Here is an 18437-nt window from a genome sequence, read left to right as displayed (position 1 = left end):
CATTTCTCTTCAGGGCAGAAGATAAATTGTCAGCTCGTACACACATCTCTTTTCATTGCCAGGCACAAAAATATCACAAAGAAACATTTTCCTGCTCTCTGCTTAATTTTCTTCTTCTTCTTCATCTTCTCTAATAAATGGTGCTAACTATAAAAGTCAACGGACTGTAAATAAACTCAATTCTATTCTTACCTTACCTTATGATTGATTTTTGGACATAATGTATTCCACCCACAAGGTCTCTTGTCTGATTCAACCGCTTTTCTCAGTACCACAGAAAAATCAGATAACAACCTCAGTGAAATAGCTTTATGTAAAACCAGAAACATTTGGCAACCACAGTTTTCTTAATGGTACATTGTAATACATGTTACACTGCATTAGGGCCCAGCGGACAGGCTTTGTGTCAGCACGGAGAGCGCGTGTCCTGCCGTGGGAGCTCTGTGCATTTAGGCAGAGGGGCTGCCAGCAGCGCCATTACAGAAACAGCAGCATGAAGTGGTGCTTGGATTATCCTGTATATGCCTTGTACAGGGTGTGGGAAAGCTCTTTTCAGCTGAGCCCTTGGACTTACCCTGTCATCTGACTCAACCAGTTCTCCTCTCACACTGAACGTGCTTGAGGCTCACAACCATCAAACGCCATTCTAGTCCTCAGCTGGTGGTTTTGTTGCTTCACACCAGTTTCTTGAGGTTTAAATTAGAGCAGCTCCACAAACCCCAAGTTCACACAGCTTTTCCTGCAGCTGGCATGTTGGCCAGCACACCTCAGCTTATCCTCCAGCCCTTGCTCTGCAAGGTCCACTGTGCACACAATGCTGAACACACTGTTCATTTGCTCTAGGACTTTATATTCAATCTGATCACTCAACACTGTTCTTTCCCCTGGATATTAGCTTCCCTGTGCTCTTCCATCCTGGAGCATCATTTCTAGGAGGGAAAATTACCAATCACTTGGAGAGCAGGAAACGAGATGGGGAAGGGAGCCCAGAGTCAGCACCAGCCTCAGTAGCTGTAACATTTCAATCCTAGATTTAGAGCAGCAAGCCCCATGTTTTGCAGAGAAACCAGTCATAGTCAAAGCTATGGCCAGAATAACACTTTCTATGATGGAAATATCAGAATATCAGCCTGTGTAGTACAAAGGAAAGAAGAGCCTTTCTTCTCAAGCAAGCAGAATATTCAAGGTTCTGCTAATTTACACTCAGACTGCTTCCCCCCCCCCCCCCTTAAAACCTGTTTCCCAGTTAGGAAAAGGGATTAGCAAAGTAATCTTTGCTAATCTTTGCTAGAAAAGTTTCTAGGTCATGAATCATACAGAAATTATAGCCAAAACCAAATTGTTGGGGTCTGCTCTTTGTCCCAGCGAAAAGCTGTTTGCTGCTGCTTAGTACAGAACCCAGCTGCCTCTGAAACCCAGAGTCTGCACACGCCTACAGGGAATGTGAAAAAGAGGTAGAGAGAAATAAAACAGCTCCCTGTCTCTCAGTGAGGCTGACAGCATGGACCTCTGGACATGTGCAAGAAAACAGCAGAGATCATTACCTGTTTGGGAATAGGATTGCTGTTGGCCCCTGTGAGGGCAGCCAGATTCCCTCAACTCCCTAGAAGAACAGTGAAAGCATTAAGAGACACTTTTACCTTCCTGTGTTCATCAGCTGAGGAAAGAATTTCCTGTGGCTGATTACACATTTTAGCACCAAGGTAGTGACTGTCATCTAGCTGCTAACATCTGCCTCCAGCCTGGGGTAGAGCCCAGCTCTGATCACGGGACCTTGGGCACTGGCACTGGCAGCTGCAGGATGGGATGCTGGTCCCTCACAGTCATAGGAACATGAAACTTGTTGTAATGGGATCCAGCACTGGGGTGCCAGCTCCTGACTGTGTGCAGCCTCCTGCTATGTGCCAGCTCCAGCCAGTCATCCTCCCAGCTGCCCTCCCTGCCTGCTCAAAGCCCACAAAGCTCTTTGGGTCTGTTAGCTACCATGAGGAGCTGAGCTCTTCTCTTAAGGTCAGATTCAAAGCCCACCAACCCACATATCTTTGGCAATTTTTCAACTCATAGGATACAGTCCCAGTTTTCATCAGGCAATTGCTTGCTGCTTATCCACAAACCAGGCTCATTGGGTCTCTCTTGCTCACTTAGAAGACAAGCAAATTCCTCCTAACATTGAGAAAAAAAAGACATGGCTCTTCAAATGCATGCCCCACTCCCTCTCCTTGCTTCCTAGTTCTTTGTTTATAAATGTTGAAGTATGAGCTCCATACTGTTGCCACAGCCCTGAAGCCACAATAATTCCCACACAAGGGTGAGAGCAGAGATGTGACCCATTCACCACCCATACAGGAGAAATCTCCATTACACACAAGAAAATTTGCTTCACTTCATACATCAATGCTCACCTCCTCTCAACGTGAAAAAAAAAAATGAAAGAAGAAAGGAAACAAATATCTTCCTCTGCCAGTACATGCATACAACATGGACAAATATTTTGGAAAAACTGAAGAATCTGTAGATGGAGGGGTTGGTGCCAGACTTTAAAAATTATTAAACATTATGTACAAAGAAAACATAATGAGCTCCTATGGGATGTAGAAAAAATTACCCATGAATGAGAGGAAAATGGATAACCACTCCTGGGTTTGCCACTGGTGAATTATTTAATAATCACTCCCCAGCAGATGGAATATATTTATCCACCCCATTGGAGCACACTTTGCAATTTATTTACACTGCTTTAAAATATGATTATTTATTTAAAAAATAAACAAGGTATCCACAAGGGAAAAGGGAAGCAAACACAAGCTTAGAGGAGGGGGAAAGCATGTTTTGAGAATTTTAGTTCATTTTAGGGAATTTCTACTTCTTTACTTCTACTTTAAAAACCAGACATTGAAAACTCTTTTGATCAAGCCAGTCTAGATTCCTCACACACTTAAGTAGATCACTATGAGATGGGGTCTATGTGTCTTACACTTTCACTAGCCACATTGTCTTGGGCACCAGAAATCTGATGCAGCTTCTATTAATATCAAAGAAAATATGGAAATTTGGATCCATGGGACCAGGCCCATATCTTGGACTAATTTGATTTACAGGCTCTAGCTTGTCTAAGCTAAGAGCGATTCTATACCCATGGTTCAAACAGCACTCAGCCTTGCCATTTAATTAGCTACTTATTCTAAAATGCAAAGGGTACCATTTAGCAAAATTTGAAAATGCAAAAGGTACCCTTTAGTACTGTGTAAGTACATAAGTATCCTGCCTGCTCCCAAAATTAAAATAGCAATTGTGAACAAAAGAGTCTGCCCACTCAACAGTGAAGTGTGCTACTGATAACTGCAGACTGATTTGGACAAACCTGAGGGAAAGTCTACGAGAGGAACAAATACCTTTCCTAGGAAAATGACAAATCATTTCAGACTGAGTTCAGGCTTCCAGATTCTTCCAGTACAAGTCTGTGTGCATGTGCAGGTATACTTTAGCCATGGAAGGCTGCACAGAAACTCTATTACCCGGCTGGGCACGGATGTTTTTAGGAGTCAGAAGTCATCTGGGAGAGAGGAGGTCAAGAGAGACTCCACTCTGTTACACATACTTTACTTTTCATGCTACACATACTTTACAAGGTTTTTATACTTTGCCCACAGAAAACAAAAACCAAACCCAATCCCTAAACTACTGTCCTCTCACCAAAGAAAAATCTGTTCATCACTCTTCACAGTTTTTCAACAATCCATTCTGATTTTCCTTAGGAACAGTGAAGTTTATTTATAGACCTCAAATGTAGGAGAGTCCCATGGTGAAATCATCAATAGTTACTGGAGACATAACACTTTACAAAGTGACTAAAGAATAAGATTATTTAGGAGTAAGAGTTGACTCATTGACTCATTGTCAAGAGTGGGTTAGCAAACTAAAGGCAGCAAATTTCTCCGTCATTTATGTGTTTTGAAAATGTTTCTCCAGGACTTGAAGATAATTTCTCTCCCATACCTTGCTTCCACTCCCCAGACCAAGAAAATCTGCAGATAATGTGAATCAAGAATAGATATTTTGTAAAAGGTATCATCTTAAAAAATAGAAATCTGTTAGACTGAAATCCAACTGCAGGCATGGATGTCAATGCTTTACCAGCTAGCTAGTTCAGTAAAAGGGCTGCTCTATAAATTCTCCAGTATAGTGAATGTTATACATCTTTAATGTTGAAATGAACTACTAGAATACTATTGCTTAGTTCAGATTGAGGAGAACAAATCAATGTGTCCTTCTTACTGGGAAAGGGGTCAAACATAAGCAAATCCTCTCTTGAACTGAGAGTGATGCACTTTTTAACAAAAAATCCAAACTGACCTCTAAAATCTCAATACCCTGGAAGAGCAAGTTCCCTGCATATTATTTCTGTAAAGACAGATACCAGATTTCAAAGATTACTTCCACCACAACAATCTAACACACGATTACAGACAATACAGATGTGCATGTCTGCTGGGATGTGGACAATACAGACAAGAGAACAAAGTGATACCCTACACTCTCCTGAGAAAGCAAAATGGAAGTGTCGAACTTCTCATGTAGAGTTATGCACTCATTTATTTTAAAGACAAAAAGGATTACATACATCTACATAAAGGAAAGAAAAAGTGTTTAAACAACAATAAAAAAAGATTTAGTGGCATTAATAAAGAACTCCCTTAAACCAGCATGTCACCATTAAAGTAATTAATAGGGCATGCAAGACACTTCAGCAGAAAGTGAGCAGTTGCTCACATTAGAGCCTTTTAAGTTTTCACATGACCTCAAGACAGACTAAGGCATTCCTGTACAAAACTACCCTCTAAAACAGAGATGGGGGCATTCAAGTCTATAAAAGAGTGATTTTAAAATTTAACTGATATGGTCTAAGTCTAAAATGCAAAGGTTAAGGGAATATTAGAAGGGCAATAATTCTATCTGATTAAACTTTTATCTGAAGTAACAATAAAATGTTCAAAATGAATTAAGGATTTTATTAACAGATGCAGAGGCTCTATAAAAGAGTTTGAAATCTAAGTACTAGAGAGGAGAGGGTTTTTTTTTTTTTGTCTGGGTAGAGGTGATATTGCTATAAAACTTTAATCTTATTGCCATGCCACAGTGAAAGTAAAACTGTCAGAGGTAATAGAGCAAATCAGGACTGCTTTCTCTCCCTGTTCTGTGTTGCAAGGGCCTCTTTCCAGCATATAAGAATATGCACATTCTATGTCTGGCATTGATACTATAGATGACAGACTCATGTAGACAGGTTATGGGCTGACGATTCACTTGGACTTCTGCTGGTTGCAATAGTCCCAGTGTGGTAAGTACAGGCAAGTTATATGGATCATTCCAAATGAGTACTGAGCAAAAATTGGTGCTACGCCACCAGGGACTCTTCAGAACATTTCAGCCTTTCCAAAATGCAATTAACTATTTCAGGATAGTTTCAGGTATTTTAGTCGTTTATTGCTACCTGTATGTAGTAAGAGGATTACACCAATTTCTGAGCCCTTGAACAAAGGCATTTCACTACTTTAGAATGATCAAATTTAGGCCAGCCATAAAGCTATGGTACAGGATAAAATACAAGATTTTTGTGAAAATTATTACTAAAAGCAGGACATATATATGACTTAGAGCAGAGCTCAGCTCCATCAGGGCATCTATCAGCCATGATTTAGGCCATCACTAATTCTTCCTTCTGCTTTGCTGCTGCTAAATTCTGGCATCTTGGTTGCCTTGGTGATGGTTGCAATGTCTGTGGCAGATGCGCTGGAAGACATCCTGCAAAGGGGTTTGGCTTTCTTGGGAATTCTTGAGCCTTTTGAATGTTGGCAGGAGTGCTGTGATAGCCACCTGTTCCACCACCCTCCAACCCACCAATGGCAGCATCGGGCAAAACCTGCCCCCAGCCCACCCCATCACACACCCCATCCTCCCTGTGAGGACCCAGGGCTCAACCTCTCTCACTCCCAGCAAAGCCCCAAGCAAGCCCAAAAGGCAGCTTCAGGGATGCCCACACCCTTCTTTTGCCTGTGGGCAGTACCCACAAGAAAACCACAGCTCCTAAGAGGAGCAACTGACTGCGAATTGCCAGGGAGACTAGCATGTCAAACAAATATTTTTCTTTTCACAACAGAACATAAATATTTGGCAGCACATTTAATTTAAAAAGTCTAGAAGTTACTCAAATAGAGTGGTGAATGTTGTTATGATGTTCGTTTGCTTCCTAAAATATGACCACTCACAGATGGCTTGCTGTAGGAAATATTAAATAAATTTTTAAAGTGTTGTCTGGCTTGAACACAGATTGCATTTACACAGATACCTTTGTTGGTGGAATGCCAAGATGGTGTATTGGTTAAAATACAACCTTAAATAAAAAAACTACCTTGTCAGGAGCTAATGGAATATTCATACTTAAAATCTCAATCCCTGATAACATCTGAGCGTTAATTTATATTTTAACACTGTTATTTTTTACCCCTCTTGCTATATTTCCCTTCACAAACAAGGGAAAATATCCAGGTTTGCTCAGTATCAACTTTTAGGTTTTGTGCACAATAATCCTTATTTTTGATATTTTCAGAGCAGTTTAAAAAGATGGAGGCACTGCAGGTCTCATTAGCCATGTTAACCAACGTGCTCTCTGGTCCTGTTAAGGCAGCTACAATAGGCAGTGTGCAATAATCTCTTGTCCCCTCCCCAGCAAATGCTACAGCACCAGAGTTGAGCTATAATCTGGTTTTCCTTCCGTCCAAAATACCCCAGTGAATGATTTACCTCTTCTTTCAATACTGTACTTGGCCCCACAGCTTTGTAACCAACGCAGATGAGAAGAAACAACAGTCTTAAAATTTGCTTTGTCCCTATGTGAGTACCAAGCACTCTCTATACTCCTAGAATCAGTAAACTTTGTCTCCTGTCATCATTCCCATTTGTTGCGCTTTCCCTACAATGGCATGATTTTGTTTTTTTTTCTAACCAGAAATCTCCCAAGACCACTGGGGTTTGTGTGTGTGATGGTGAGTTAAACAGTTTCCTCCACTGCAAACAAACACCACATGCAGGCAAACCATGTCCTGGAGTGAAGAACAGAGGCAAGACGCTAGAGGGAGGATCAACCCACAGACTGAGCTTCTGCCAGAGCAAATTCCTTGGAATGTGGCTTCACCAAGGAGACTGCTCAAGTGGCACACTGCAAGAGGCTGCTGGCCTCTCTGGCACACAGGCTTGCAAACTGCTCTCTGGACTGAAGGAAGAGGGCATCTGGAACTGACAGTGAGACAAGACTTGGTTCTCTGCAACGCTGCTAAGGGGAAACCATACCTGCTCAATCCAAACACACTCATTCCATGACAGATTCAGCTCTGTTACCCACAGATATTGCAGCCTGGTTGTAAGGCTTTTACCAGAAGCTCTGCACAGGAGCAGTGGTGAACAAAACTGTTTATTTACTTCAATGAGTTCTCATTGTTTTATGTCTGGACATTGCAGCACTTTGACATCACTGCATTAGAAAGGACAGAGCTCCCTAATATACAGATGTGATGGAAACATACACCTAAATTACAGGCCCAATTTCAAATAAATCACAGCCTTTCCAAAATAATTGTCTTCAGCAGTTTGAATTGACAAATAACTATGCAGGGTTACAAGCAAGCAGTAGGACTTCATGGAAAGGAACACTGTCATAGTATCTCCCACCCTCCTCGGTTTTTCAAGAGCCCTCACTCAGCTTTCAGCTGCTTGTTCATATTCATGTCCAGGCTCTAAACAGCAGTGGTTAGAAGAGGGGAAGAAAAGAAAAGTAGCTCCTTCACCTGAAGATCTTTGCAGGCTGAACTTCAACTAGAAAATTGGTAGAAACTAGGTAGAAAATTGGGACATGGAAAATCTGAGCTGTACAGTGCAGGATGTGTTTGTGGTCCTGGATGGGTCACTCAAGTTCAGAACAGGAAGAAGCAGGACTAGAAAACACTCCTGGGTCTGCCTTTGCCCAGATTTTAATTGTTTTTAAAAGATGTTTACCCCACCTGTCCTTGACAGCTTCCAGCAATGGAGATCCATGCTCTAAACAAACTGCATTTAATTTTCTTAGGGTCAGATCTCCATCTGCAATACGGAGGCAATGCCGTTGCCTTTTCCCTAGACTTGCTGTTTACCAAGAAGGTCTTTGGAGGCAGACACTGTCATTCACTGACAGTGAATGAGAATTTATTCAAGTGGGATCTCTAGATGCTACTTGGGTAGCAAAGGGTGAAAACAGCAAGTAATTTATTGAGGAGGTGATGAAATACAATTGAAAGAAAAGAGACGAACGCTGTAAACACGGGATGTGATGTGCCATCTAATACCCATCCACACCTGACTGTAAATGAGGAAGATTTTCCTGCTACTACAAAGATGTAGGTGCATAAGACTTTATTCTTTCCTTCTAAGCTGTTTCTTCTAAGTTGCAAAGGCAGACAAGTGTTGGGATACCTTCTATGGGGAAGGCTCAACACAATGACAAAAGTCATTGCTGAATGACTTCACCATCCCCTCAACTGCAGTACGATCCATAAGAGGATGTATAGCCAGGAGCCATAAAATCCCATTAGTCCTGCAGAAAGAGAGACTATTTTCTTCCAAAGAATATACAGTTGGTCAGTGGAATTCACCCCGTAAGGCGAGAAATTCACTGAATGGCAGCACCTGGTCCTTCACAGTATCATCATTTCAGTCACTAAGAACTCCCTCCAGAAAATTTCCCATAGTATAGTTTTTCTAGATTATACATGTCAAATCAATGCATAGTTCATATAATCAAAATGTGAAAAATGCTTCTAATTATAAAAGCACAAGGCAGAGACAAGAAAACAATTCAAGTTGTTACGGGTGTCAGCATATGGAGGAGGAAAGATCAGGATTCCTGCATTCTAGCAAGCCATCACAAAGGTCTCAAGCAAGCCTAATAAGGACATATTTTTAACTACGGCCCATGAAAAAGAATGGGAAGTGATCCATCCCTAGCAAAACTTTTCACCACCAAAACATCACTGAACTACTTCATCAGCACTTCATGCCCAATCTTCCAACAAAGATTTATCTATTAAAATGCTGTCCAGCAGTATGGTAACTTTTCCAAAAATACCCCCCTCGTAACACTACCAGCATTGGTAGCATCGAGTTTCTCTACCTCCACAATCCATAGCTGGTCTTCCTCTAAAGCAACACTCTAGCCAGCTTTCTGGAAAGTCAATTATACCAAGGTATATTGCTCTCAGAGAATCCATCACCAAGGTGAGCCCAGTGCGATTCTTGGCAGGGCTCATCCTCGTTGTCTTCCAAGAGCATTATGAATTTTCTCTCTTACAGGCTTGGTTTGTCTTCTGTCCTTGTTGGACAGCAAGATGAATTGGCCCTGTCTTCTTTAATGTTAGCCTCTGGGTCTCCACAGAGGAGTTCCTATATAGAATTACCTCATCATCTCATTCTCTACTTTCTTTGTAAATCCAGTTTAGAAAGGAGGTTATTGATCGCTGGTGACTCCCCCACCCACCCCTGCAAAGGAACCTTTTCCCCCATCTCATTACAAAATAAGAGGTATGACCCATCTCCTATAACAGCTAGTAGGTCACTTAAAAAAGATGCAGGTTTTCAGAGGGTCAGCTAAGTTCAGCTGTCCCAGTTCTGATAGAAGCTGCTTCATCAACATATTCTCTCACACACACATTTTTGTACCTCCTAGACTTGGACTCCTGGAAGCTCCAGGTGCAGCTTATGCAAGAGTATCCCATCCTCCTCTATCTATGCCCTGATTGCACAAGACCATTTACCACTCAAAGTAGTAGTGTTGACCTTACGGCCACCAGTCCTCCACCTTCCATCTGTATCTTTTGTATCAACTGTTGCTGGGTGGTATCAATAGAAAGGGCCATAACTCTTAAGGGATTTATTAATTTTTCATTTTTACAAATGATCAGTTTACCAGAAGTAACAGTCTTCCCTTGCCACAATATTTTTCCAAAGGAATTACCAACTGGGCCCAGACTGTCAAAATTATCAAAACTAATAATCAATAAGAATAAAACACACCTGTAATCAAACCAAACACTCTTGATCTGTTTTTTGTCTGCTATGCCCATGGACCACTTCTGTTGTGGGTAAGAAATACCCAGGGCAGGAGCCTGCTGCTGCCTGGCACAGCCCAGCTGCATCTCTCTGCTACAGGAGCTGAGACTTGATGTTTTTCGATCCACGGGTCACAGGTTCAGCTCCCTGCTGCCGATGACTCACACAGGAGCACCAACTAAAACTAGCAACACCAGCTCTTTTCCAGGAGAGGATTGAAGAGAAGCATTGATCTCAATGAAATATTTCCAGGGCAGAAAAATTCCACCACATAAAGAGTCCGTGACTTCTCTTTAGTTTATTTTATATTTTTGTTCCAGTTGTCATTTTGAATTCAAACTCTTTGGAAAGCAGGCATAATAGTCTTAATGATCCCATTGAGCAGTTTAAATTCAAATTGTGGAGCACTCGCAATACCATGCTGGCAGCACTTTCCATAAATTACTCTCAAATTCAATACGTTGCTTGACAAAAACAAGAATAAAAGGCTTTCTACTTTAAAAAGAAGAAAACTTGTATCATATAAAAAAAAAAATCTTTAAATTATAGTTTCTCTTTTCTGGTCCAATTTAAATTGTTACATAGTTGCTAAATTAGTGCTGTAATCCCTGCTTACAAATTGCAGAATTATTTTGTAAAAATAGATGTAGTTTTACTGCAGGGATCAACCTTACACTTTAGACCAAATGTGCTGGAGGAAGCTGCTCTTGCACAGCCTTCAACCAAACATACTCACGTGCCCACACAGGGTGAGGTTTACAATACCAGTCACACTGAAGCCAATAGCAGTCTTACCAGAGACTTCGATTAGCACGAATTGAGTTAACACTGACATTTCAGAATGATTAGTAAATTCAAGCTTTCCTAGGATGCTCAATGGCACCAGTGGCTCTACTCGTACCATTTCTTAAGATATCAGCATTTCTCTTGTGTTCCGTTCTGAACTACCTTCTCCTACTGAACTACAGCCACTGATAGGCCAGGAAGTTACACACTTGTAAGAGAGAAAAGCCTCTAAGATATACTGGTTTTTTTCCTCACAGAACAAGTAATTGGGGGGGAAAAGAAAAAAAACAGTGGATCACTATGGTCCTGACTTTAAAGCTACAGAAAAGCAATAATCAGGACATGACTTCCAAGCACAATTCTTCCTCCTTAAAGCTCTTTCACAGCTTTAGTACTATGGAAAGATGAACTTCACCTGTAAAATCCTTGTAAGTGATCTCTGAGGATGGGTTTAAGGTCACGTCATCAATATCTCCCAGCGCACAGCAGACACAGGAAACCTCAATTCCTGGCTCTCCATAGGGCACTGCAGAGCATACCCACCATTTTCCCCCACTCTAGCTAGACAGACACAAGAGTTTCTTTCTCCTTCAATCGCTCATCATTTCTAACCCACTGCTTCTCTGAACACTTTCAGCTGACCCAGGCTATTTCTGCTTTCCTGTACCCTTCCCAATCACACTATGGTCCTCCCCTCAGGTGGGTCACATCAACTTGGACACAAACAGAAGAAACCCTCAGAGGCCAGGAGCATCTGCAAGATCTCTCTGTGTCCTGTGTTACCTGCAGGAGCTCAGTCCTTCTCAGCCCTCAACCTGAGTTCGTACCTCCAACTGCCAACCACCAGACTGCCAGGAGAGGGGATAAAGAATGGAGGAGAATTTTCACGTCCTGGAGAAAGTTATCTGGACATCAAAGAACATCCCATTCACAAAACAGCAGCATCACTCTTGCCAGACTGGTGTGTCTGGTTAACCTTGTGTTCAGTCCTTATGATAACACGGTATTTGGAAAGCAGACAGCTGGCACTGCTCTAACATCTTGCTTTTCAGTCTTTTATAACAACAATTCCAATGATACTACTTTTAACCTTTTCCTTACTCTGAGTCCAGTGCTAAAATCTCTTCCACTACTTAAGAGAAAGCAAACCAAATGGTTTTTTGTTGGTAATTTGCCCTGCAAGGGAGGGAAAAAATATACTGATAACATACTGCAGACACAGCATTCAGCACGTGCACAGCAGTACACTGGTTACACTGGAACCCCTATCATGATATTTCAGATGTTACTTGACTGTCGTAATGACTAGGAAACATCTGTCTCCTATTAACACTTTAGTTTTTACAGTTGCTTTTAGTTCAGCAGAAGTGTCTTAATGGAAAAGACTGGTACTCTTTTAGAAATAACATCAATAATGAAAGAATCCTTGGATGCAGAGCAAAACCAGCAAACACATTGGCAACAGAACTCGCTGCACTCGTAAGATGTAACAGGAAATGATAGTGATGGACTTTTGGGGGGCAGGGGCTGTGGTGTGAAAGAAATTAACTCTGGTACTCAAATTCCCATTAGGAAAAATATTTATTTTCAAACAGATCTCCTTAGATGTTATTTCAGACTTTTGGGGAATTTCATCTTAACTGGGTCACTGATAAATAAAACCAGAAACAAAAACAAAGAAAAGCCCTTCTGCAGGCTATTTAGGCTTGGTATTGACTAACCAGTAATTAAATACAGCTCTTCACAGTAATCTTAATTATGGCTTCACTGTACCACAACTAAGAAGAGTCGCATAACAAACTGAGAAGATTAGCCAATTCTAATTGTTGAAAAACATTTATTTTTATTTTTGTGCATAGTTTTTGTGTGTGTAAGGCCACAAGTCACACAAGTGAATTATTAAAAAATAATAAAAGACTTCGATAATTTATATCTCACAATTAGGCAAGTACTATAGTTTATTTTCATTATATAAATGAAGCCTCCATGGCTTGCATCAGAGGTCAAGAGTTTTGGACTCTGGAAAATGGGGATGTGTGCTAAAAATCAGTGTGAATTAGGTAGACCAGTAAACAAGTTTCATTGAATTACTCAGACTTATGCCAGCTGAAAACCCTGTTTTCTCAGTTGGCTGCTGCCATGAATTAGGTGTGCAGTCTTGGGCTAGTCACATAGGCTGCACTTTTCATGGGAATTAGGTCCAGAGGTATCTGAGTCTAGGCACTTCAGTCCCATTGACTTCCTACAGATCTAGGGTTCCTAGTATCCAAGCTGTTTTCTGATCATAGGACTTGAAGAAGCTAAAAAAACATAATAATAATAAAAAAATCTGAGGCCACAATTCAGCAGAATCCTTAAGCACAGGCTAGATTTTAAGCAGGTCATTAACTCTCATTGAGTTCAGTATAACTGCATCACACATCTAAAGGTATCTAAAGACAAAAGCATTCAGATTGTGCCTCATCAATTTAAGGGTCCCCAATTCATCTGCAAGAAGAATCTGCAAGCCTAGCTCAAGGCTTCAGTGTACTTAGGCATTCATTATCCTTCTGAAGCCAATGCAGACCTCATTCCACTGAAAAATCAATGAGACATATGCTCTAGGACACAAATTCCTCAGGCCCAAAGCCAGTGGCATGGCAGGTGCTTAGATCCCTTGTAGGTCTGGCTTTCAGCACAGCCGAGTCCTGAGCTTTCTGAAAGGTTCTGAGACTTAGGCTTCCAACACTTGCTTCTTCCACATTTAAGAGTTTAATGTGTGCTTGGCTTTTTGGTTTTTTCTTTACTGCCTCAGATTGCCAGATTCCAGCTTCCCATTTCCCACTAACAGTACCAGCTGTCCAGCTACACATACACAGCCCCATCAGCATTGCCATCCTTTCCCCTGCATGTGCAGCAGCAGATGGATCCAGACGTGTTTTGGGTTAAGTCCATAACCAGGTTTTTGTGGACTGCATGGATAAACACTTAAAGGCCCCTTCTGGTTATATAAAAAGAAGCTATTAAACGTTTACTCTTTCCTCTGTACTCAGAGCTGCAAAGCCATATCACAGAATGTACAAACGCAGATGCAACCAGGCAATTATCGTTCCTTTATCCCTTAAATAGATAGAAGATAAATTTGAAAGAAAATGAGGAACAGAATCCTTCTCCCTTTCCTTTTTTATCCTTTTATCTCCCAATGTAGGAAGTTTACTGAACCCTTGCCAACAATTCACTCAGGCTAATGAAGTGTATAAGTAATGGGATTAAATAATCTTAAACCATTACTACAGTGTCTAATGCAGATGTTTTCCCAAACTAAAGCAGATGAGTGGTGAAGAATGCGTGCTTGATTTAAAAAAGAGGAAGAGAAAGTATCAATCTGCAAGCAGATGAAGTCAATTCCAGCCTGAAGTCAATGAAATGTTTAATTCCAGTTACATAAAGTTGCTCCGATTATATTATGCATGCACCTTCCTAAAGTCTGCAGTGCTTTGCACATGGTCAAACTTGCCACAAAAGGAACCTTAAATTTTTTATGGTGCAATCATTTTAGTGCAAACAAAAATAGAAATGATTCAAAAGATAGATATTCCATCAAAAGATCATTTAGCTTTTAAAAACAAATTAACAAGGCCCATCTATCACTGCCATTGTAAATAAGACAGAATCTGCCCTTTTTATAGTCAATATTTCAGTAATAATCCCACTGTAAAGGCTCTGCAGAAATAGGGAGAACAATGGGATATTGGTGGCATTTTCAAAAATATGTAGTATTGCTCTAATTATTACTGGAATGCAGAAACATCAAGTAAAGCATCAATTTTTACTTTCAGAAGTGCAAGTCCAATTCTGCAAGGGTCTCAGGCCCAGTGTCTACAATTACTTAGAACTGGACATTTAGAGAAAGACCTATCAACACTCCCAGAATGTTTTGGTGCTTGGTATTCTAAGATACAAGGATTATCCTCATATACTGGATGTGTAGGTCACACCAAGGTAAGGCCACAGGCACGTTACATGATGTTTCTTTAATTTGCACCTGTGCAATTGGTTCCAGCAGCTCTTACAGGAGCCCCTCACAAGATGCAGCTCTTCAGAGCAACTGTTAATTGTTTTCTTTAAGACCTTGTTGGAGGCATGAAATGAAATTTTAGGGCAAGGTAAGCTTCAAAAGATATCTAATCCAAAGACTCCTAGTTCAGTAGAAAAACTTCCATCAAGCAATGTAAAGGCCTTTATTTTAGAAGTTTCTCTGCTCTCTTACATCCCACCTCCTTAATCTTAGTGGGCACCACAGTCTGTAAACTTTTTGGTATCAGGTTTCCCAATACAGAAAACTAAGGACAACACTACTGCTAAAAAAAATCACTGCATCGTCTGCTCCTTACAGAAATGAAAAATGACAAAAAGCATCTATTTCCCCTGCTGTGCTTTCCCCTGTCCCATTTCTTTTCGGACACACGTCAGACCAGGAAAAGAGATTCATCCAGTAAGTTGAAAATATCGGAGTTCTTCTGAAGACCACGGAAAAACCTGGTGCCCACGGTACTGCCACAGGATTGTCAGATTTTAACTGTAAGGCAACTCTACAGCAATGAAGGAAATCAATGTTTCCAATGTCTGTGCATTAAAGCCAGGACACAAAGAAGAACAGGTACTTACAATATAGCAGGGTTCACAGTAGGCTTTCTTCTCCACTGCATAGAAAGGCTGTCCCCTCAGCTTGCTTTTGCACATCATGCAGGTGAAACACTCCACGTGGAAGACCTGGTCCATGGCCGTGCAACCGGTGCCTTCTCCAACAACATTCTCCCCACAGCGGGCACAGCGGCCTGTCAGCAAAGGGAACGGATGTGAGTCAGAGCAAGCTCCTGCTCTCAGCTGCAGAGAAGGTCCTTCCACACACCTGTGCTGCACAGGTGTAAGGGGGATACAGCAGCTCAAACAACAGAGGAGCAATTTGTGCCACTGCTGGCAAAGATCCACCACCACTGTAAGGCACTCTGGGGCTGGCCCATAAGAAAAGATCTATAAAGGACTGAAACTGGCTCCCAAGACTGCCCTGATATCAGTTCTGCTGCTGCTAGCTAGTGTTCACTGTAAGGAGGCTGAGCCTCAGATACAAACCACCCAGCTATCACCTAACCCAGCTGTATAGTCATCCTCAGCTCATCAGTTAGATGTGATAAACCTGTGCCTAAAGCTTTGGCCTCCACATTAAAGGATTTTGTGGTAGGATGGCTCATAAAAGCTACCATTTAAAGAGTAGTTTTTGCTAGTACAGCTTAAACCAATTCTCTCAATGAAGCCAATTACTTTTTTTTCTGTTCAAAGATTAAATAAGGATTAAGATATTGTGTCTATTTAAAGCACAGAAACTATTCCTAAGGAAACTGATGTATGGATACTTTATTCTTACCATCCTTCAAGAAAGGCATATCAGAACCTGCTAGCAAAGACTCTAAGTACAGACAAGGCTTAAGAGCTCTGTCTGTTTCTGAAAAAGGTCCCCAATGTCACATAGAAATGAATAACAAAAAGTCTGCAGACACACACACATAAAAAAGGCTTCCTGCCTTGTTCAGATTGTTGTTAAAAATGTTATATGGCAGACAGATTTCAAGTGAAGACAAGATTTTCTTAGATCATGGGAAAGACATTTTCCTAGGAAAGACTGTGGTGCAGAGATGTTGGAAGAGGTGGGTGGAAGGCACACCCATGCCATTTTTCTCTGTCATTCAAGTTCTGGAAAATGGAGATAGCCTGTGCAGGTCTGATGTCCTTACCCAATGATCAGTGTTGAAAATGGAAAGTATTAAGGACAACCTCTGATACTCTATGCACGAGAAACCCACCAAAGGTAACAGAGCAACTGTGGCCTGGGACATTGCCCCATCCAAAATGGTCCAGTTTCAGACTGACTGTGGTGTCTCCAGTCATGGGGCCCTGCACTTCTTGAAGGCTCCATGGATAGAGTGGTACAGTCACTGAGAGTGGGAAGGAGCTGAAGCACAAGCAGGAAGGCAGACTGAGTTCAATATAGAATTATTCACAAATGCATACACAAATAATATGTATCTGATAGTAATTAAATAATTCAGCAACAATATGATGTTCTCTCATAACACAGTCTGTGTTTATTGGGCTTTTCAAGCATATATTGCACAACTTCCTTAAAGAACTTGGACATGTCTTGTCATCCCAGGAGCAGGGCTGCTGTCCTTAGGCAGTGCACTGTCAACATCCCTCACAACTTCTTTCCTGCCTGTCCCAGACTCCAGTAAGCTACGTTCAGGGAACAAAGCATGTAAGCTACTTTTGGATCCCTCAGGATGTGGCAGGATGATATATATACACATTTGAGATATATTAGGAAAGCTTGGAAAAAAACCCAGATCGTTATGATTTGCTACAACGACATAACCGTAGTTGTCTTTATACAGGACAGACAGTTCCTGACACAAAGAACTCCCAGCCTGAGCAATCTGGAGAGAGAAGTCACCAGATGAATCCAGACAAGCCTGAAAAGCCCCCAAAAAGGAATTAATAATGCTGTATGTGAACTTAACTTTCTTCAGTATTTGTTATTAGTGTTTTGATTGACAGTGTTGTGCTTTAATTACTCCACTGTAGCATTTGTAGTGAGGACTCCTTTTTTATGAGCAGAGAAAGAATGCAGGTTTCCCACCACGGTGGTGAGGCTACAGAGCATGGGGGAAGAATAGAAAAAACCACGAGGACTAGGAAGCAAAAAAAAACCCCAAACCCAGTGGACAGAATCACAGGAGCAGCACTGCACTGGAAGGAGGTAGAAGACACCTACTGTGTACACCACAGGAGCTGCATGTACCATGAGAGAGCACCACTCAGTCCTGCATGTGGACAAGACCGAGCGTGCTCCAGGGCCTTCTCCAAACATCTCGTGTAGCTGGGCTGTAATACGAAGAGACGTCTGGGGAGCAGTTAATATCTCTATATATAAAACATGAAATTGAAAGCCATTAGTGTATTACTTTACACAGTGTTTTTCCAGAGGGAATATTCCGCTGAAGAATTTATTTTCCCTAGTGTGCCATTCTGTGATCATCCGGTATTATTTTTATGAGGCATTTGGACATGGAATAATGTAGTGTCTATGCAAACATTTCTCAGCTTTCTTTGTTAACATCTGAGCAGAACATGTGGGAATCTTTTCTTCCCCTCCTCCTCTTCTCACATTCATAATTTAGCCAGCTCTGGTATACTTCAGCATTTATCTTCCTCTTTGACCAGGCATCTCTCCATTTGCTGAAGAAGCTGTCTACATGCAGACCATACTTCTGGCTGTACCTGTGCTGGGAGACCTGGGTCTGTTCCCAAACTCAAATACATCCTCTTGTAATCTCTGACAAGTCACTCAGTGCCTCTGTACCTCTGTCCTCTCTTCCAGCAAAGGGTACAAAGACATCTTCTCTGTCTCCCAAAGGTGCTCTGAGGCTACATTCCTCCATAACTCTGAGGCATTCCCCAGCTAACTATTGGTGGTCAGATAC

The 18437-nt window shown here is 41.4% G+C and overlaps 1 protein-coding gene across 6 annotated transcripts in view; it reads right to left on the bottom strand.

Moving 5' to 3' along the window:
• LPP (LIM domain containing preferred translocation partner in lipoma) overlaps positions 1-18437 on the bottom strand; it is a 327367-nt gene that overhangs the window by 36455 nt on the left and 272475 nt on the right. For all 6 annotated transcript variants that reach the window (XM_032697402.1, XM_032697401.1, XM_032697407.1 and 3 more), the window contains one exon: positions 15568-15737. In XM_032697402.1, coding sequence (XP_032553293.1) covers positions 15568-15737 — 170 coding nt within the window. The remainder of the gene's footprint in view (positions 1-15567; positions 15738-18437) is intronic.

The sequence above is a fragment of the Chiroxiphia lanceolata genome, chromosome 10 (genome assembly GCF_009829145.1).
Source record: "Chiroxiphia lanceolata isolate bChiLan1 chromosome 10, bChiLan1.pri, whole genome shotgun sequence".
Taxonomy (NCBI): domain Eukaryota; kingdom Metazoa; phylum Chordata; class Aves; order Passeriformes; family Pipridae; genus Chiroxiphia; species Chiroxiphia lanceolata.
The sequence above is the reverse complement of the archived record's forward strand: the minus strand, read 5'-3'. Positions and strand labels throughout refer to the sequence as shown.